Here is a 22057-nt window from a genome sequence, read left to right on the forward strand (position 1 = left end):
AATCTTCTGCAGTAGGATCTTGAAATTGGTTTAAAATTTTTACGAAGCATACTTCTGCTTACCCGCACTCCTGGCATTGTGAACCGGCGCAAGTATTCTCAGGATGAACCCATTTTTTCGGGATAATTCCTTTTTCAATATCAATTTCTCCCATTTTTTTGAGAATTGAATACATAAAAATATAACCGGCCGTTAATGTTAACATTTGCTCGCTTATTTGCAATTCTTTGAATCATATATGATTCACTTAATTTTCAGGTAACGACGAGCTGGAATTGTCGTAAAAAATTAAAGAAAAACAGCTAAAAAATGGAGTAGAAGTAAATATAAGAAATTCTTGAATTCATAAAGTGCATCCCAAGAACCACATAATCTGTTTTGGGTTCAAAAGCCAGGTCGTGTATTGTAGCTGTAAGCGAGCGAAGACCAAGAAATTAGTATTGAGTAGCCTGGGAGTCATTCTGCCGTGAATGGGAAAGTACCTCCCTTATCCGAGCATTGATAAACAGCTTAGACAGAAATGAAGTGGCTATTCCTATTTTGGGGAGCGCGGATTAAACCCAAGAATGGGCCAAGGGCCAACTTCCAGGGCAATGATGACTTTCCGAGAATCATGAGTTTTCATGATTATTTTTTCATAGTTGATAATAATAATTAATAAAAAATGGCTAGAAAAGGTCAGAATTGAGCTCAGAAACCTGTGTAAAAACCTGAGTCAGGCTCCTCTCAAAGCTTTTTTGGCCCTGAGTCAGGTTTTTACACAGGTTTCTGAGCAGAAGGTCGGATTTGATTATGTAAAACAATGTTTTGAATGGAAAAATCATCCTTTGGTATAGAAAGTGTTGTACTCTTGTCGCCCGAAATTCCATGGTAGATGCTTATCCACCTGTCGATTGCATTTTGCGTGGAACCCGCGCTGTTCTTTTATACAATCTCACGCGGTTACCTGATTGCATCAGCCGTTCTAATCACCAAAAATAATATGACGCTCTATTTCCTCTTACAAAAATGCCGAGTTGTCCTTTTTTGAGCGACCCGAAATTCCAAAGTACCGTTTTTTCCCGATCGAATTTCCCAATCGCTTTTCACTTTTGTAAATTCGGCGAAGAAATTAAATAAAAAGAAGAAGTACGAATCAAAACCGCAAAAATCGTGCCCAGCACGGCGAAACTCTCATTAATTGACCTCATCCCCTTTTATCGGCGAAAATGCGAAGATAAATTCCTTATCGCTAGCTGCCAATTTTCTCTCTTTTTTTTCTCTTCGTAAAAAAATACGTGTGCTTTGCTCCTTATCAGATTCACCAATGATTTTCATGTATTTTAACCTTTTTTTTCCTCCTGAAACGAAGTTTCGGAAATAAAATCTTGCTGATGATTTTAAAACTCCGAATCGAATGTCTATCATGGTCCACTTGGATCGGCCACCTGTGGAGAAAACCTGACTCAGGGTCCTGAAGAAGCAATTATGTGTCGTAGGACCCTGACTCAGGTTGTAAGGCAGGGAATCCAGGAGATGTTGGGTTGAAGATGACAAAATCGACAAAAATGACGACAAAGTTGCTCAAATTTTTAAAACTGTCTTCATTTGAAATCTGATCGGCCCAGTAGCCAAGCGCGGAAGTCTGATTGGTCTAAAATTTGACAAATTTTTCTGTCAAATTGTTCGATTTTTCGTCCATTCATGCCACTGTCCGGCCAATTCTTGCTTTTTCGGGACCCTGAGTCAGGTTTTTAACACAGATTGCTTGGCCGAAATCTTTCATCACGAATCAACATTGAATTTATCAGAAAGAGAATCTTCTAGAGTGCAGCGCCTGAACATCCAGGTCGGAAATGTAACCCTAGCCCTAATCCGGATTTTCGAACTTCCGGATTAAGATGTCGCAATCAATGTGTCTGTTCACTCAGCTTACTATTTGTCGAGTTTGCTCAAGCCTGAAATATTGATCCCTGATTAACTGACTCTAAGAACACTACTGATAAGAAATCTCGAATCTAAGCACTCTTCAAGCATTTTGCTTCCGAAAGCGAAAGAAACGAATGCAACAGAACTGCTGGGAATTAAGAACACGTGGCAGCGAGGCGATAGAACTGTCGTCGCTGAGTAAGCTCGGGCGGATATGATATCCGGCTAAGCTAGGGTTTCTTTTAGAAAAGAAGAAATCCGCCGCCAGAATTATGCGATCATTTGCAATTTGAAATTGCCAATTTCGAATTTGGCTTTGTGAAGTTCAACAAAGTGGTTTTTTGTCTTGATTGGTTGGTTGGAGTTTTTACGAGATCTACAGTAGTCCAAAATTAATGAGGAAATTTGCTAAATCTATTTCCGCTTTTTTAAAAATTGACGCTTCTTTTTCTCAAAATGCTTTCTTTTTCAGACTTAACTTTCGATACAGTCGATGCAAGCGATGATCTCAAGAATTTTATCACGACCGGAGAAAAAATTTTTCGAGAGCGAGTCTGTCAAGAGTTTGATAATGAAGAGAAAATGAGCGAAAAGTAAGTTGAGAAAAATTTTTCTTCCTCATTAATTTTCAAGAAATATTTCTTGTATGAAGAAAATCAACGAAGCAATCCGCTTGAATCAATTCGACGATTTGTCGAATTTGGAAGAGGTTTGGGTTTTCGGCTACGGGTCGTTGATTTGGCGTCCCGTCTTTCGCTACTCGGAGAAAATCGTTGGAAAAATCCGTGGGTTTCACCGACGGTTTTACCAATCGGACATGACGTACAGGGGCACGCCAGAATTTCCAGCTCGAGTTGCGACGCTTCTGAAAGACCCCACTGCAGAAGCAGAGACATATGGCTGCGCGTTCAAATTGTCCGGAAAGAATGAAATTTCTGCGGGGATTAAATATCTCCATACGCGAGAGGTGGAAAAAGCAGGCTACAGCGTGACCGTGGAGGAGTTCCACAGCTGCGAGTCGCCGCCGATTCCAGCGTTGGTCTACACCGCTACGACGGAAAACTACTACTTTACTGGAAAACAGTCCATGGAGGAATTATCTGACATTATTGCGAATGCTAGCGGATTGGCTGGGCCGAATACAGAATATCTCTTTCGACTGGCTGAATGGCAGCGGGAGTTTTTACCGCTAGTTGAGGATGATCATCTTTACGAACTGACGCGAATGACGAAAGAGAAAATATCGAAAATCGAAAGCGAAAACTAAATTTTTCCGCTCTGTTTTCTTATCAAAATGAATACAAACATGAAAAAGGGTTTAACGATGATGTCTACTAGACATTGTCTAGCAGTCAAAAACTTGAAAAGCCGGACATCCGGTTTCGTCAACTTTCAAGCGAAAAGTCGTAAAATCAAACACCCAAATCGCGCCTTTCACTTCCGTTTCTACTAAGAAATTTTGAAGAATTTGAAAACTCAAAAGCTTTGATTCAAAATCAGAGGCGGCTCTGAGAATTTCCTTTCGGAAGAAATTTCGTTTTTGATTTCGTTTGAAGTGACAGGCCGTGCTGGCACGTTCTTGGCCCCTCCCGTGAGAAGAAGTTAGTAGAAGAACAAACGGAGGGGAGAATGGAGCACCGTCTTCCTGGAGAATGGAAGCACTTGAGCTGGCTTTTTACGGGAGCTTCTGTTTTGAGGCGATTGAAACAACAATGATCTCGCTGAAATCGAGCCAGAATATGACAAATTTTTACAGTAAGATACGACTAATGATAATCGGGCCGCCCGACATTCGACGAGATTAACGACATTCGAAAGCAAAGTCCGGGCCCCGCAGAAGGAAAGTGTATGATCTGTTGTTAATTTATTGAGTCAATGGTTCTTCTTATCAATTTAAAATCTATACACTCCGATAAATTAGATGATTATGGTCTCACCTCGGTAAGTTATCTAGAAAACCTGGCCAGGGTCCTTATTCCCCATTAATTAAATTAATTAATTTAATTTTCCGACTTCGATCTGTTTTTGAGTTGTTTTTTGTGCTATTTGTTGTGCAGACTTCTCAGAAAACGAGTCGTGTTGCATTATTTCACAGCCGTTTACAAATAGATACATCATTTGTGAATGATGTTCGTTATTTGTCTACGCGCTAGAATCGCGTCTGATTCGCGCAGGTTCGTGCAGTATTGCGTGGTGCTACACGATTTTGCTAATCACCGCAAATGGAGGCGATTTGGGGTGCATTTTTTTTGTAAAACTCCGTCAGCAACATGTAAACGAACATTTTCGAAGCGTAAACGGAAACAAAAAAAACGAGAAAATCTGCTAAAAACTGCTCGTAAAAAACACTCAAATTTTCGATTTTTTAAACAGACTAAAACATCAAAGCAAATTGCCGCGCTTGAGGCGATAAGGTTTATCATCATTAGCTCCCCAAAAGACTCTTTCGCTCGTTGATGAAATTGATGACAAAATTTCTTAAGAAATCGGATTTTGGCATCAATTTTCAAAGAGGGCCCAAACTTGGCAAATTTCTAAAAATTGAACAAATTTTTGAAAAATAATACAAAAAAAAATTTTTAACAAAAAAGAGTGAAATGATTTTTTGGTAAAGTAAAAAGGATGAGTAATTTATCGTTTCAAGCGAACACATGCCATTGTCGAATTCCGTCATCAGGGCGAGTTATGAGACGACAGAAGCCAATTTTCGAATTCATGCGGTTGCTTTATTCGCGTTTTTTCACGCTGCTTATTTTGTTCATTATTTTTCTTGAAAAAAAGAGCTGCATTCAACATCATTAGTCATCGAAAATCGCCACTTGATGCCCTTCGTAAAAGCGGAGAATTACACTGGAGTTATCATTTGTTACGACATCTGGTGTCGACTTAGTCTTCCGCCGAGTTTATCTCTGACAGCCGAGAGGTCACAGCATCAACACGAATCATTAGTAACCAAATCCGGTCTTTTCGCAATGCGAAACATCGGGTTTTACGATGTCTTTTCTAAAAACCTGTGTAAAAGCCTGAGTCAGGGTCCTGCTACGGTTTTTCCCAAAAAAAAAATCCTTCAAGATCCTGACTCAGATTTTTACACAGGTTTTTTGAGCCGAGGTCCAAATGTTCCAACCCCAGAAAATTCATCACTCGAGCGGAAGAGTCCTTTGATGCCCCCGACGATGCCGCAAACGAGGACCAGGCGAAATTGGACCAATGTTTAGATTTTCGCGCAATATTTGAGAAAAAATGATCATTAGTCGAAGGAGCAGCTTGGGTGTGACAAATTGCACGAGGCGAGATCCATCCTCCTTCGGCCCGTTTCTGATCTTGTTTAGCGTTGTTTACCCTGGCAAACAAAATTACACAACAAGCAGCAAAAGGTACAACTGCACATGTGCGAAAATTGGATGAGCCCGGCGCTTCTTCGCGAATCGTGAAATTTGCAACGCCAGAGTCGATCCACTTTCCTGCCCTGTTTTGGTATTTTCAGCATAAATCGACTCTTTCCGCCCGCGTCACTCCACCGGATGTGAATTTTTTCCGAGGATGGAACCGATTCTTGACTGAAAATATACTCGAGTCAAAGAACTAAAAGAAGAGTTCGAACTTTCTTGTCGCAAAGAAAAATAAGGGTTTCCCCTTGCTTAAAAATCGAGAAGCCGCGCGCAGCGCGGCTATTCTTTTGATCCTTAAAGACGTATTCTACTACCCGATTTTGAAGCAAGTGACACCCTTATTTATCGATTTGATCTGGAGTCAAAGAACATTAAAAAGTGTTTGAACGGAAATAAGGGTGTCTGTCTGTTAACGCTTGAACGCACGTTTGTAAAGTTTTGCTGAACGCATATTGCGCAGATTTCTGCGCAGCGCCTTTGACGGGTTCTAGTGTCGACTTATAAAAAGATTTGAGATTATTTCAGATAGCTGATTAAAGCTGAGACGCTTGGCAACCAGAAAAATATAGTTTTGAGTCCTAACTAGGGGAAATCACTAATAATTGGACTTTTTTTTGGGCTTAGTAGGGTGGGCATATAATACATATTTAGAAAGCCCAGGAGCTGGGGATCATTTTGACTATTGAAAGTGGGGGCTGATTCCGTACCCTGAGGGCATTTAGGGACCTCTGAAGACTCCTAACCCTAACTTTAACCTAGCTAAAACAAGTGATTTCAAGTTTTACCTAAGATATGCCATTTTCTCAACTTTTATCGACTATCATACAAAAGAATCTATCATTTTGACAATAAATCGTCATTTTGACTCTTCTAAAATAAAATTAAACCATGAAAAATTTACTGATTTCGTCAAAAAAGAATCAAATTATAAGGAAAATTTGTAGAATTTGGGCGGGACGGAAATTTTCGCTCTGAAGCCAAATTTTTAACATGAGGCCAAAAACTTTTTGATGATGGATTCGGATTCTTCATCGAAAAAGACCCCGAAAAGTGGGGGTTCATTTTAAATTTTGATAAAGTTAAGTTTGAGTTATCGAGCTTCAACGGTGCTTTGCGCAGAAATCTGCGCAATATGCGTTCAATCATTAAAAATCGAGAAACCGCGTGCGGCTTCGAGTAGAAATAAAACCAAAAAGCCGCGCACAGCGCGGCTTTCCCTTTGATCTTTGGATTCTTATTCGTCTTCTCGATTATTAAGCGAGTGACACCCTTATTTATCATTATCAGATGGAAGTTCAAGCAAATTTATTACCTGAAAATCGAGATTTCGATGTCTATCCCCTTAATTTTTCTGCTGTATAATTAATCAAATTGAATTCTTGAGAGCTTAAAATAAGTCCATTGAGGGTAAAAGAGACTCAAACCGAGTTAAACGTCAGGTGAGCTTTGATAGGATTCGGGTAGATCGCAGTGTTTATTCGGAACACGTTCACTCCAGCTGCGACGCTAACTGGATCCGAATTTCGAGAAAAATAAATTTTCATAAAGCTGCTTTTTTCGCACGTTTCGAACTTCTAGTTTCGGAAAGTGAGAATAGTATTTGGGAAATTAGCTGTTTTCCAGTTTTTGGTAATCCGCGCGGGAGTGGACTTGTTTAACACAAGAACCAAAACTTGATCGCTTTCGATAATCCGATGGTGAGCCGACAGGGATTCCACCTGCACCGTCCTAGAAATGACAAATCAACGAGAAAATTACAGGAGATTTTCGAGTGCCCATTCCAGGTGATTCTTTTCTTCGAATTTCTTTCCGCTTTGAAAAGACCAAAAACTGGCCAGGAGAAATTGTTCTCTACCGATGATTTTTGATGATTACCCCGAAAATTAAACCCCGAATAAGCGACACCAAGCGAGCAGATTTCTCTAGTGCCTGGAGGACCCTCCTGCTGGAAGAATTCTAAGTCAAAAGAAGAATAATTTCTTCCAGAAGTTCTTTCAATTGAGTTTTATTTTTTCTAGGGCCAATTTTTATTTTTTTTTTCTAGAGCATCTGCTAGAATTCTGTGTTTTCTCGAATAAAACTCAGTTTCAAGTTATGAGTACTCCCGGCGACTACAATTACGGGGCTGTGAATAATCAGTGGTCGCCAGGTTTTCAGGGGCACGAAAGTTCACAGTGGGCTGCTCCAAGTACCAATTCTTCTTCTTACTCCGGACAACCTGGAAATCCGCAATATCTTCCTGGTGCCCCTGCAAGCTCATATCCAGGATATGTGATGAACCCTGGTGTTCATAACTTTGCACCAGTGAATGTTCCCGACAAAAACGAGCATGTTTTGCAAGATCTGCAAAAATTATTCAGGTTAATTGGTTCAATTTTACATCTTTAAAAATCTGAATCGAAAATTCAATAGCTTGAACCATTAAAAGATCGCCAGCTAACGCCGATATTCACCTGCGAAAAGCAATCCTCCAACAATATATAGAAATCCTGACGAGCAAGAGAATAACTGTCAGACACGAAAGAACAAGAGGCGGGGGCGAAGCACAAACTACTGAGATCTACTACAAGCCGACCAAGATGCCATTGACCAGGCAGAATTTCGCTCGAGGCGATCCAAAATTTGTTATTTATTTCATCCACTCTATTCTTCCGGGTTAATAATTTTATAGAAAAATGAGTTTTTGAATTTTATTAAGGAAACCCAAAAGATGCAAGCTCTTGTAGATTCTCTGATAGCCGATTGTATCAGTATCCAGTTAAAACGGCGTTGTGTGGGGTTAAATCTGGCTGGAATCAGTTCATGTCCCTTTCTGAAGAAGACAGAATGATAATGGAATGCGTAAGGCTTTGTAAAGAAAAATAAAATAAAAGCTGATGCGATTTTAGACCGGCTGGAATCAAAATCAACTCTGGGCAGGAATGGCATCAGTTCAAACTTTACGTGAGTTCAAACCGCCAAAATCAATTTTTTGTCAACAAATAAATCAAATAACTGAGTTTTAGTGGATCAAGATTACACTTCGGGACTTGCTTGCAAAATTATCTGCAGAACTATAATATTTTTGCTTCTCTGTAGAGTTCTGTTCTATTTAATCACTAAGAAATAAATTTTAATATAGAAAATTTTCTTGTATATTTCAGAAAATATCACATTTGCCATGAATTGTTTGGATGAAGAAATCTGAACAGAAAGAATCTTCAGTAGGACAGCGAAAGTTTTCAGTAAGGTTTTTGCTGTGAATCATTGATATAAAAGCATTAATAAAAATTTCAAGTTCGCACGCGAAATCCTTTGATAAATGTGTGCTATTTTCTCGGAGACTTTTGGTAAAAGTATGAAACTCAGCTGTCTCGAGAATTATGAACTCAATTCTTATTGTGTCGAAAGAGGCACCGCTAATCTCGCCGGAAACAGGTTGCATCGGAATAATTCCTGCATAGGACTCATGGCTCCTGCATTTTCCCCTCCAGTACCAGTAGATGTCATCCTTTGTGGCAAGCTGCATTTCTGCAGCGCATTTCAATAGTGACGAATCGAAATCTTCATGCTCCGAACTCGCGGATTTTTGAAACTGTTTTCTCGCTCTGTCAAGAAACATTTTTCTTGTAAACCTTTGAATGATTGTTCAACACGAATTTCTCTATCTTTGGAAACTTACGCTCCATTTGAAGTTTTGTTAACCACAGAAATATCTAAAATGTCGATTCTCTTGGTGTTGACATCTTGTTTTATAATTCTTTTCGTTTATTTGTTTGAGCTTTCGGAATTAAATTCCATCTTCAGAAACTAAGTACAGTTAACATAAAATACTCAGAAAAGTAAGCTTACCATGTGAGTGGCAAGAGAGAAATTTAGCGCACTGAAGTTTTGACAAGAAAATTAGAAGGAGAAGAGTGATATCTAGATTCATTTGATGGGCATGTATTTCACAACAATAACGCCCATCAAATCAATTTTTATTGTTGTGAAATTCTCTAGATATCACTCTTCTCCTTCTAATTTTCTTGTCAAAACTTCAGTGCGCTAAATTTCTCTCTTGCCACTCACATGGTAAGCTTACTTTTCTGAGTATTTTATGTTAACTGTACTTAGTTTCTGAAGATGGAATTTAATTCCGAAAGCTCAAACAAATAAACGAAAAGAATTATAAAACAAGATGTCAACACCAAGAGATATAAATATGGAACCACGACATCGCCAAGAATATAAAATAATCAGAAAAGTCCAGCGTTATAGAGAACACATCAATTTTCTACAAAATTGCTTGGATCATCAAGTCCACCCCCGATTCACTTTTTTCAAGCCGCAAGTTTTGAAGCAAGTAAAATGGAGTAAAGCTGAGGTATCGAAAAGAAGATCACAAATAACACGTGAAACAATTCAAAAAAACAACGTAATTATTGACCAACTTAATTCTGAACTAGAATTATTTTCTAAAACTAAACTTTCAAATTTATCACCGCTTAACCTTCATCGTCACCTATCGCATTTACGAAATGTAGCCTTTCATTCTCTGAAATTTCATCGAGCTCAACTAGATAAAAAACTTAAATCTCTGATCGCACAAAAATCCCCACCACCTTTCGAAATCAAAATTATCAATGATACATCTGTTACTTTACCACCTGAAATTATCGATATTTTGAAATTCGGAGGCTCACGTAGTATCGGGGGAACTCCTCATGCTGAGAAAATTGGCGAAAAGTATGATTATTTAGCTACTAAAATTTTTAAATATTGCAATGATAAGAAGTTCGATCCACTCTTAACAGATGAAATTTTGACTAATATTAAAGTCTCTTTTCATTCTCTTCGGAAAGCGTTCCCAAATAACAATGACGCTCAAACTCTCAAAAAGTTTTTGAAAGAGAATCCAAGCATTCTCATCCTTCCGATCGATAAATCTGACAATCTTAAAATTGTCACATGTGAACAATATGAACAAAAACTTTCAGAACAACTTTTATCCGATAAATTTATAAAAATCTCGGATGATTTTTTAGAACGAGATTATAAACGTCTAAATTGCATTCTTGAAGATTTGAAACCTTTTGTTACATCGACCTGTTTCAACAAGATCAAGCCTAATTATAACAGTCGCACATGTTTTGGTCTCTCCAAGGAACACAAAACAAACAAACCTTTAAGACTTATCATTTCTGGCACGAACAGCCTTACAAGCAATACAGAAAAATTTTTTTTAAAACCGATTCTTTCTAAAATGCTTGGATTTTGTAAATTCAGCATAAAAAGTACCGAAGAAATAAAAAACAAAATCTTAAAAATTCGACCTTTTTTTGATAAAAATAAACATACAGTTTTTTCGCTTGACGTTGTGTCAATGTATGATAACGTCGATATCAATCAAGCGATTGAATTTATTGTCAATAAAATTTACCAAAATCCAAAATTTTATTTTGAAGGTTTTATTGAAAAACCAGAGCATTTTCCATCAAAAAGCACAATTTTCGCACTTCTTAGAGGTGCTCTTCGTGATTTTACTGGTTTTTCTAGCCGTGTCGGCAATTTTAAACAAAATAAGGGTGTCAATATGGGAGGTAGCATTTCCCCAATTGTTGCTAGTTTTTGCAGTCTTATTGAGAATAATATTGTTAGCTCACTGACAAAATCAGGCGAGTGTTTACTTTTTGCGAGATTCGTTGACGACTGCATAATCGTTTGTGAGAAAAAATCAAAACTAAAAATTTTCAGTAAGTTGAACTCAGTCAATAAAAATTTCCAGTTCAAAATTGAAAATATGAAAAATAACTCGATCAATTTTCTTGACTCGACAATTTTCATTAATAAAGACAACTCGCTTATTTCAATGAAACATTACAAAAAACCAACAAAAAGTAATGTTTTAACAAATTTCTCTAAGTCAATTTGCCCAAAATCCCATAAAAATAATTGCATAATTGGATCCGTAAAAAGAATCATGCACGCATCTTCAGATAAAATTTTTCAAGAACCTGCGATTGAAAAGCTTAAAAAGAAGCTTAAAGGAAATTCATACCCGTCAAAATTAATTAATTCGAAAATAGATTTAGCTTTAAAAAATGAGAAAAGAAAAGAACAAGAATATGACGAGGAAATTTATCTGTCTTTGGATTATACATCGCATCAGTGCAATCTCATCCAAAAACAATTACTAGAAACAATCAGAAAATTTTTGCCAAAATTCCGGCTTAAAATATCCTGGAAATCAATTCGAATCTCTAATTTAATAAATCCTCGCCTCAAACCTTCTCAAAATCGCGATAATCCAACCGCCTGCATTTATAAATTTACTTGTCCTTGTAATAATGGAATATATATTGGTGAAACACTTCGACCTGTTGTTAACCGTCTGAGAGAGCACAATTTTCGATCAAGTAACTCTGAAATTTCTACTCACATCTACAGCTGTGAAATTTATCAATCGAAATTGAAAACTGAAAACAAATACAATCTCACGCCAAAGAAGAAACTTGATTTTCTTCTTTCTCATACTTCCATTCTTAAATCAAATCTTTTCGACTGTCACAAACGAAAGTATACTGAAGCTTTTTTCATCAACATTTTACTTCCTAATCTTAACAAACAAAACAACCACCGAAAAATAAAATTCATTTGATGGGCATGTATTTCACAACAATAACGCCCATCAAATCAATTTTTATTGTTGTGAAATTCTCTAGATATCACTCTTCTCCTTCTAATTTTCTTGTCAAAACTTCAGTGCGCTAAATTTCTCTCTTGCCACTCACATGGTAAGCTTACTTTTCTGAGTATTTTATGTTAACTGTACTTAGTTTCTGAAGATGGAATTTAATTCCGAAAGCTGAAACAAATAAACGAAAAGAAAATGTCGATTGTGAAGAAATCTTCAATATTTTCGTTGCTAATTGTTAATTGGTCCTTTCTCTTCATCACATCGAGTTCGGAATAAAAAAGAAGCTGTTTGAGGATAAAATTGATTATGATTAAAAATTGTTAATTAAGATTATTATTTTCAACTCTCTCCCTGATTAAGTGAGTCATATTTGTAATACCGCCTTTCGCACATGTTTAAGCAAACTGAATTCAAGGAGCATTAAAGGCAGTAGCTAATACTGTCTCTTACATGCAGTACCATTCAACAAATTCTTCAGTGTCAATCTATCTTCAGTGCCGTTGACGAAATAGTTTCCAAGATTCATCGTGGCAGTCGAGTTGAGAATCGCAATATCAGTCAAAATTGACGAGTCCATATCTTCAACTTCTCTCTGATCGTCCAAAAACTTTTAAGCAGCATCGACATTTCGCTGCAGATGAAAAACAATTCCCAAAACGCATGCAACAAGCGCGCTGATGAAAATGTTTCCGAAAGAAATAAATTTTCCAATAAACAACAAAAAAATCAACATTTTCCTGAAAAGAAAGATCGCTAGAAAAACGTTTTTATACTCCCGGACTTTCATCTTTTTGAATAAAGAAAGTTGAGTTCTATCTTCTATCTTGTAGCGCAGCTTCAATGAACCTGTTTTATCAACCGTGAAATAATTAAAATCGATTTTGGTAAATAATTTTCAGTTTTTCGTGTTTTCGAGTCGAAAATATGCTTCGTATTTTTTTCTGATTGTAGGGTGACGTCTTCATATAAGATTCAAGAGCCGCTTGGGGTTTATCAATAAATATTTATCGCAGCGCTGGAGAGGTAGAATGATAAAGTTTTAAGTTGGCGAGGGGGAGTGCGCGTCTTCCGCATTTCGTAACTCCGAAACCGCTCACGTTTCCTTCTTTAGCTACGTCTTCGCCCTTTCGATCTGTCGAAATTGCTACTTTTCGAAAGAAAGCACGTTGGAATAAAATCTGTGTAAAAAGAAAAGCTCTGGAATCGTTATTTTCTTACCGAAAGCAGCGGAGGAAATCGAACAGGGTATTCAATACCACCAAAGACTAATATTGAGCTCATCACTTCCTGACGCCGCTCCAACCTTTTGTCACCGCCTCAACTTTCAGAAAATATTAAACTGACAATATTCTTAAAAATTATTTATGGCTGACAAAACACGCTCATTCAAGCATAGCTTAAGTTGGAACAAATCTATATAAACAAATTTAAATGATGATTTTTATAAAAATGAAGATTCGGGAGTATAAGGCTGTTTTTCTTGCGATTTTTGCCGTCAGGAAAATGTCTTAGTTGTTCATTGAAAAAAAGAGGAAAGAGATTGTTTCCCGAACATTTGAATCAGTGTACTTTTTGCATGCATCTTGGGCATTGTTTTTCATCTAAAGCGAATGAATGACGATGCTGCTGGAAAATTGTTGGATGAGAAAGCCTCTGAAAAAGGGCAACTAGTTGAAGATGTGGACTCATTTGCTTCGACTGACGTTCCGATTCTTAACGCGACAATGAGGATGAATCTTGGAGATTTCTTCGTCAACGGCAGCGAAGACAGACTGACGATTGAGAGTTTGTTGGATGAGACTCCATGTAAGGACTTAAAATAGAAATTTCTCAAAGGCTCTGATTAAGTTTGCTTATTCATTTGCGGGGTAGATCATTTTCGGTTCACCTCTCTTTATCAGGAACAGTATTCAAAATGATTTATATCTATAAATATTGATAAAATGCGCTCAAAGTATATCTTAAAAAACATCAGCGGTATCCATATTGGCTTTTCATCAAATGATGATTTCGAATCAAGAATCGAAGATTTCTTCAAAATCGACATTGTTTCTTTTCGTTCATATTTACTTAAGTATCCTGATGAAGTTTATCCAATAAACGAAAACGTTTGATACAAATCATATGATCTATCGACATTTATGATATTTCAGTCGTAGATAAAACTTCGCATGGGTCGTAAGTTTCAGCTAAAGATTTTGTCAAATCATTATGAAATTTTTAAGGTTTTCACGAAAAATGATTTTTGACGCAGCAAAAGAAGAGTTTGAACAATCTCGACTTTCTGAGCACGAAGACTTTGATTCCTCCGTATACAAATGCGCAGCAGAATTGATTACTTCTCCTGGTGGTATTACCTGGTCGAAACAAAATTTAAACAAGTGCGGACATTTTCCTCGACTACCTTATCAGGGCGAGATAAAAAATGCCTCCTTCGACACAGTTGAAATTCAGTATTCAATCGCCGAAAAAGCTGACTTTCACAATTTTACTCGGAGTCTCAAAGAAAACGAAACTGTTTTGTCGCGGGATCTCGCATGCGATCTGTACTTTTTTAATGTCGGCTTAATATCGTTGATTCATGCCGAAAACCTTGCTGAAAATTTCACCTGTCCCAGCGAAGACTCCTTCTGTTCAGATTTTTTCATTCAAACAATACATGATGAATGTATTGTAACGTGATGAATGTTGGTAACGAAAATAAACCGAACAAGAAGCCGTGAATAAAATAAGTAAAAACTGAGATTTTTGTGCGTTTTCAAGTAATTTTGGCACCTTGGCCGGAATAAGAGCGTCTCACGGTGCTGAAATGATATATCGCTGGTCGAATTTCAGAAGCTCTAATCCGCCAGCACCAGATCGTTACACGCAATTTCGCCTCACATGTGGAGCCGCCACGATAACGATTACCATAGTAAGCTGAGAATGTTTCTCTCTCTAGAGAAAATCACTGGGTTAGAGGGTTTCTAGGGCACGTTTGTTTTTATTGATAATTTCTTGATTTTTTGAGAATTTATCTTTCTCAAAAACTTTTCCCCCCCTTCCCTGGCTTTAAATTTAATTTGGGCTTGACGGCCCGAAGGGCCGTTTCCCCTTCCCTGGCTTTAAATTTAATTTGGGCTTGACGGCCCGAAGGGCCGTTTCCCTTCCCTGGCTTTAAATTTAATTTGGGCTTGACGGCCCGAAGGGCCGTTTCCCCTTCCTGGCTTTAAATTTAATTTGGGCTTGACGGCCCGAAGGGCCGTTTCCCCTTCCCTGGCTTTAAATTTAATTTGGGCTTGACGGCCCGAAGGGCCGTTTCCCTTCCCTGGCTTTAAATTTAATTTGGGCTTGACGGCCCGAAGGGCCGTTTCCCCTTCCCTGGCTTTAAATTTAATTTGGGCTTGACGGCCCGAAGGGCCGTTTCCCCTTCCCTGGCTTTAAATTTAATTTGGGCTTGACGGCCCGAAGGGCCGTTTCCCCCCCTTCCCTGGCTTTAAATTTAATTTGGGCTTGACGGCCCGAAGGGCCGTTTCCCCCCCTTCCCTGGCTTTAAATTTAATTTGGGCTTGACAGAGGCAGGAAAGTCTAACCTTTCAAAATAGGTAAGTACAAGACTGAGTTGATCAATCTCAGTTTTGTCCCCAACCCCACCCTCACCCATCATTTATTTAATTCAAATTATTCCTTTTTTAATCATTATTATGGTTCCTATTCAATTGAAGATCTTTTCGAATTTAAGATTTAACTCTTTCTAAGCAAATATCTTCAAGCAAAAGTCCTCCGGAGGACTTTCCCAAGGCTAAAATATCGTATTTCAACCTGGAAAACCTTAAATATCTTACGATTCCCAACTCGGCAAAGAGTGATTGACACTTCTATCTGTAGATTAGAGTCTGTGCTATTATAATCAAGTAAGTTTTTCGCTTCAAGTTGAGGTTTACTGTACTAAATTCTTGATTGAAACTTATGGAAAGGTGAAATTTTTGCGGTTCTTGAACTTTGAACTGGGAATTTTTCAAGAAAATACCGATGAAATTCAGTCATTGACCCCTATAAATGAAGCTCAGAGTCTATTCTTTAGGTTAAATAATCAAACGATCAAAAAATTTGACTACAGTAAAATTTTTCTTAATAAAAACAATGATAACCCAAAATTTCTCTCAAAAATCCTCAAAATTGCCTGTTAATTTTTTCTTGTTGGGTTTCAAGCTTCACTGTAATGGAATTAAATATGTTTTTCTTCGGACTTTTTGACGAAAAATGTCGAAAAAGTCCCAATTTTTCTAAAATTTTGGATTTTTATTGGTCAAAAAATGCTCCGAAAAAGTTTTTATGATGAATTGAACTTCCAGGCACGCTAAAAAGCCAAAATATGGCTGTTTTGAAATTTTCGATTTTTTGATGAAAATTGTTGACGGGGGGGTCCTTAAAACAGAGAAGTTGACATTCAAAGGAGAACTAAACTGTCGAAGTGTCCGACAAGCAGTCGCGAGGAAACTCGTAAAAGAATGAATTCTCGAAGTTCTCTTGTGCAATTTTCATACAAGAGAAACCGAAACCTTTCAACGCAAAGTGCGCAATGTTATTTTTCTAGGAATAATAATGGGAAAGCCGATATATCAAAAACGAATCCAGGTATTTCGACTTTTCTTAACTTTTATGAGCATACTAATAAAAGTGCCTTGATTGCGACTGCATTGGTGTTTTGCGAAAGCGAGGAAAGCGAGTCTATTTGCTGCCACAAGAAGTTCTGACTACTCGAAGCATTCGAACCCAAGAATTGGGGTATTATTAATACCATTTTAGTTTGCAGAAGGAGAATTGATATGAGAAGCAAATGATATGACTCATATCATATGAGTTTTATTCAAAACGAGAGTTAACAGTTGCTCTGATATTTTCTAATTGTAACTCAGTAGGTAAAGGTCCCACTTGACTGAAATAATCGGATAATGGAAATGAACTATTTTATCTTAAAAAATATGCTTTTTGTATCCCTACTCAAGAATATGATATTCCCAAACCAAACGAAAAGAAAACATGGAAGAAAAAATTAACGGCAAAAATGAGTCTGGCTGAGCACGGAAACGCTACAGATCCTCAGCAATATTCTTATCTAACCCTGGGGTCCATTTTTTGGATCACGGTGATGCTAATAGGTATTCTCTCCTTATAAATTTTTATATTTTATAGGTGGCATATTGTCACCCCTTGTTCGGGAAAATTATTCAATTTCAGCAAATTCAAATTTCAGCAAATTACGCATCCTTGGAGAGTTCCCGAGCTGTTTCGACTTATCTTACTTCGGAGTGTCATCGAAATTACAAACAATGTGTTCGAGTTGCAAAAATGGACATCTGTGCACAATTGATGAAACATTGCTATAAGACTCAGAAATTTATTGTTCCTCAACCAGCTTCAAGACAAGAATACAACAGAACTAAAACTCAAATTTTTTCGGTTGAAGAAAATGAAGTTAATCTCAAACGTTGTCAGAAGAAACAGTTTTACGACCAAAAAAATGCCGGCATCTTTGTTCAAATACTCTCGTTTTGGGATCAACTTGGAAGAATCCTTTTTCGCCTTGCGAGTCGATTTGTTTTGAACTGACTAAATCCTTCGATTCCGCTGGAGATGTGTGCCCAAGTCAAAAGTATTGTCGAAACGGTTGTCCGTGCCCGTTTTATAAATGCGAGAAGATTGACTCGCCGCAAAAATTGATTCCTGTTTTTGACCTTCTAGAGGATTTTACTTACGTTGACAAACTTGATACATACCTTTCTGGCGATACAACTTCTAGATATTACGGTATAATACATGATGCCTGTGGTGATGGATATTGCAAAATGTCAGACAAACAAAAGAGAGAAATTTCACTGATTTTAAACAGATCGGAGTTGGATAAGGAACGGAGTCGGAATTTGATAAAATGGTCTAAACCAGAATACGGAAGTGTAAAAATAGAAAATACTTTTTTCAAGTACAATTTTTGGATTGCCAATAAGATTGCTGTATTTTGCCAACCCGCCAATCAATCATAATTCATAAAAATCAGTTCCGAAATTATTTCATTCCATGCTATTCAGTATATATTTAAGTTTTTCCTGAAAGAATAGTTTCAGGGGTCCTCATTTAGGGATAGAACCAATTTTTGGAGCATATTTTATTGAAAATATTTATATTGGCCAGTACAGTTAATTATTGACTTTTTGGGTGGCCAAGGATTTCGGAAAAAATCTTTACCAAAATATGAGCTCAAATTATTGAAATCGGTTAAGAAAAGGAATAATGAGAGAGTTTACTTAATACAAATCAGGCGAAACGAAGAAAACGATATAACGTTCAAGAATCGGAATTTTTGAAGAAAAACATGGTGTTTTTGTTATTTTTGGCGACTTACGGCGACATTTGGCTACATTCAGCGACATTCGGTCACATTTGGCCACAAAGTCAGTGTCAGCCAAAATTTGATTTAGAGAAATGCCCAAAAATTTGATACAAGCACATTTAAAAAGTGTCCCAAGAAAACCCCTTAAAACTTTAAAAATGTCAAAAATTTGATGTCACAAAGTTCCATAAAAAATTGTACAGTTGTGTGAGAAGTTTCCGCACCCTATGTGAGTTCTTCGTTCCCGCACCCCTAGCCCGCACTTTTTCTACTATTTTCTTATAGAAGTAGCAAAAATGAGTGCTGCGTTTCCGCACCTTTAACCCGCTCTTTAGGGGCGCGGTCTTTAGGCCGCGCGGAAACTCCTCACACCACTGTATGCAAAATATAGCAATTGATAAGATTTCTTATTGGTCATCCAAAAATGCACGTCCAATAATTGGTTTATTCCTCACTTGGGCAAAAGACAAGACTTTTGTTAATTAGGTTTAATTTGATTCCTTTTTAAGAAACAAAATTGTCCATACTATTGGATAAGAACATTTCAAAATTTTTTTCTCTCAAATTTGAATGGAACTGATGAAAAAATAAGAGTTCCTAAAGACTTTTTTCCTCATGAAAGTTTTTGTAGATAAATCTCTCTGTTTTTTAAGCAAGCAACATAGTCGTAGAGAAAGGGTTAGTTGCGCGCTGCTCGAACTTAAACTAATAGTTTTTACGGTAAAGTCAGTCTATTTGACAAAATATTTCCCATGATTGACTGATTTATGCAAAACATGATCTTGTTCACCAAATCACGAAAACTTAATAAGTCGACTGGTGCCACCTTTCTTAATGGCGAGCACTACTTGGTCAATGTACTTGGACACTTAATGAGAGTGAGAGAAGGTGGCTACGCTCCAATTATTATTCCTAATGGGCTTAATCATGTGTAAGTTATGTCTTAGAGGTTACCAATTTTAACTTATCAGTGATTTTTCGAAATAGGGGCCTTAGCCGGCCAGGGTGCACCATCTTTGGATCACCGGCCAAAATATAAGCTCTTTCGGTGAAGTGATTTTGAAATTAGTAAACATAACATAAGAACGTTATGCACCAATCATGATCCATTAGTCATGGTCCATTTGGCCGGTAGAGTTAATATACCACTTTTTGCCGGCGAAGGTTAAGTTGCTACTAAGGTGAAACTTTCACTGTTTTTATGATGTTTTTGTTTTAGAGGATATTTTGTTTTTCATTTTGGATCTTCCGTCGGAACTCATCATATAAAGCTTCGATATAAAGAAGAGTCTTTACGCAAAATAGTTTTTCCTGTAGTCGTTATCTGTGATGGTCGAAAAGGGATACATATATTTTTGATATCATTTTTGATTTTATTGAATTTTTACATATTCAATAAGAAGCAAATTCGTAAGATTTACAATTTTATCAAATCAATAAATTTTGACCATATCAAGCCGTCCAACTGCAAGAGAGGATAAGTGCTTTTATTACGCTCCTGATTTTAATTTGAACCGCTTCGAAGAAGCTCAGGGTTTCATCGCTAGCAATCACTTCAATGCGAAAACATCTTCAATTAGCTATAAAGATGTCTTCTATTTGATGAGTGTCAGAATGGGCGAAAATTTTATAAAATTGTCAAAGACTATTGCTTTAAATCGGATAAGAGCCGATGAAGAATTCGAGAAAGGTTGGAAGAAAGACGACCTAAAATTGCCAGCTGAACTTACCAACTTGGACCCGGTCCATGTTGTTCCATTGAAAAGAGTTGCAAATGCATATTTTAACAGTTAAGGGGCGGGTGGTCGAGGCTAAGACTTTTTTCAACCTAAAAATCTCAAATTTTTTCAAAAAATATTCTTTTGCTAATTGAAAATAAGTTTAAAAAGGGTTCAATTTATGTGGGCATCTAAATGTGTATGTTTGAAAAAATATTTTCTTCGGAAAGATGATGAAAAATTTCTTCAAAGACGTAAAAAACTATATCCCCTTATCATTTTTCTTCAATATCAAACTTACCGACTCGGTAATACCGAGAGGAAAGTTCAAACCCTTTAGCGTGCGGGCCGCTTAGTTTAGAAAGTTCACCTTGTAAGAAAAGAAAATAGTTATTGAATGAAAACATGTTGTTTTCTGTAAAATCGTCATTTTCGCTCATTTTTGCAATGAAATTTTTGAAACATCACACTAATCGTCGTTTTTTAAGGTCTTTGTAAATAAAATATGACCAAGAAACATAACTTCGCAAAAAATCAATTTAAAATTGTTTTGAGTGCGAAAATCGCGTTTCATAATTCCCGAAAATGGCGATTTCATAGCATAAAATCGAAAGTTTTCTTAAAAAATTATGGTCCAATCAAAAAAAACTAGTGGCCAAAAATGCTCCTTTCTTATCAAGAAATCTAAAACTTATATCAAAATTTTAAAAAGTCTAAGAAAATTTTCTCGTCAACCACCCCCTTAAAATAAGACACTGTAGTTAATTAACTTCGAAAAGATCGATACGGGAAAACTTCTATTATTGATTGTCACAAGAAGCGTCGAGCTCTCAAACACCCTCTTCTCGATTTTATTAGAAGCAGAGGGAAAGTTTCTTACTGTTGGTCGTGAATGGATTGGTTCTTTGGTCAATTACGAGCGCGAATCCGTATGCTATTCGAGGTTATTCACGCAAGAGGATCTCTATTATACTGATCGGACTGGAGTCAACATCGATGAATGCGAGTATTTTGTTAACGGATTAGTTGCCGATGAGAAAATTCTTATTCAAAATTATGTGTTTGACTCGACATTTGAAATCGAGTTTAATTTTGGAAAGAATTAAAAATCATCATGTGCAGTTAATACTTGACATTTAAACGAAAGCAAAAAACTGATATTGGTGGATAGCCTATCCCGGATAGGCTTCGGTTAGTAAAAGTAACTGAAGGTTAACTCCCCGCCTTAGTAATTTTCCCTTATTAGTCTCAAATTTTATGATTTTTACATAAAAAAAAGTTTATGAGTTATGAGTATTGGAAAAGCGGCGCGAGCTCGGTGCGCGTAGGCCCTTAAGAGTAAGGGTTGATGTTTTCAATCAACGCCTTGCATTTTAATCACTTATGTTGACAGTGATTGGACCGATCGCAACATTTTTTTAGAATCATTAAAATTACTTTTTTCGTAAAAAAGAGCGATTTCTATGCACAAAAAAATTTCTCTCGACTTTCGTGCCATTTTCACCAAATTCGTGCCATTAGAACGTAGCTATAGAATAAGATATTTGCTTATTTTAATTCTAGCAAAAAGAAAGAGTCGAGATAGAATTTATTCAACAAAAAGCGAAGAATAAAATTCATGTGACGAGCAATCCTTTTTTCGCATTTCACGACGATGTTTTTCCATTGTTTGCAAAGAATGCAGTCGCCCAGGAGCGATTCCCCTCAAAAGTTTACCCAAAAACTATTATTCCGAATCAACCTTTTACTATTCTTAAAAATCTGAATCATATTTCGACTATTGAAATGGAATTCTCTGGAACAGAAATGCTTCAATTCGAGTTCAAATTTCAAGAAAACTCAAATTTTTTGAGTGAAATAAAAATTCTTGAATTGAACTTTTTCGACGAAAAAAAGTTTCTTCAGATTTGGAAGATTAAAGAACGGATCTTATTGGATGGACTCTGATTTCTTTAATAAACGTTTAATATTCAAATCAAATGGGCTGACAATAATTATCGATTCAAACAAA

General features: G+C 36.9%; 1 protein-coding gene and 1 pseudogene across 1 annotated transcript; both read left to right on the forward strand.

The window, feature by feature from the left end:
• Nucleotides 1-2490: 2490 nt before the first annotated feature.
• On the forward strand, nt 2491-3200 carry LOC145696138 (glutathione-specific gamma-glutamylcyclotransferase 1 pseudogene; annotated as a pseudogene).
• A 4194-nt stretch (nt 3201-7394) lies between these two features.
• LOC145696152 (uncharacterized) lies at nt 7395-8421 on the forward strand. Its single transcript, XM_081773146.1, has 5 exons — nt 7395-7660; nt 7729-7955; nt 7999-8141; nt 8189-8243; nt 8306-8421. The coding sequence occupies exons 1-5, from the start codon at nt 7395-7397 to the stop codon at nt 8407-8409; spliced, it is 795 nt and encodes a 264-aa protein (XP_081629272.1). The 3' UTR covers nt 8410-8421.
• Nucleotides 8422-22057: the final 13636 nt, after the last annotated feature.

This window comes from Oikopleura dioica, chromosome 2 (genome assembly GCF_907165135.1).
Source record: "Oikopleura dioica chromosome 2, OKI2018_I68_1.0, whole genome shotgun sequence".
In the NCBI taxonomy this organism is placed as follows: Eukaryota; Metazoa; Chordata; class Appendicularia; order Copelata; family Oikopleuridae; genus Oikopleura; species Oikopleura dioica.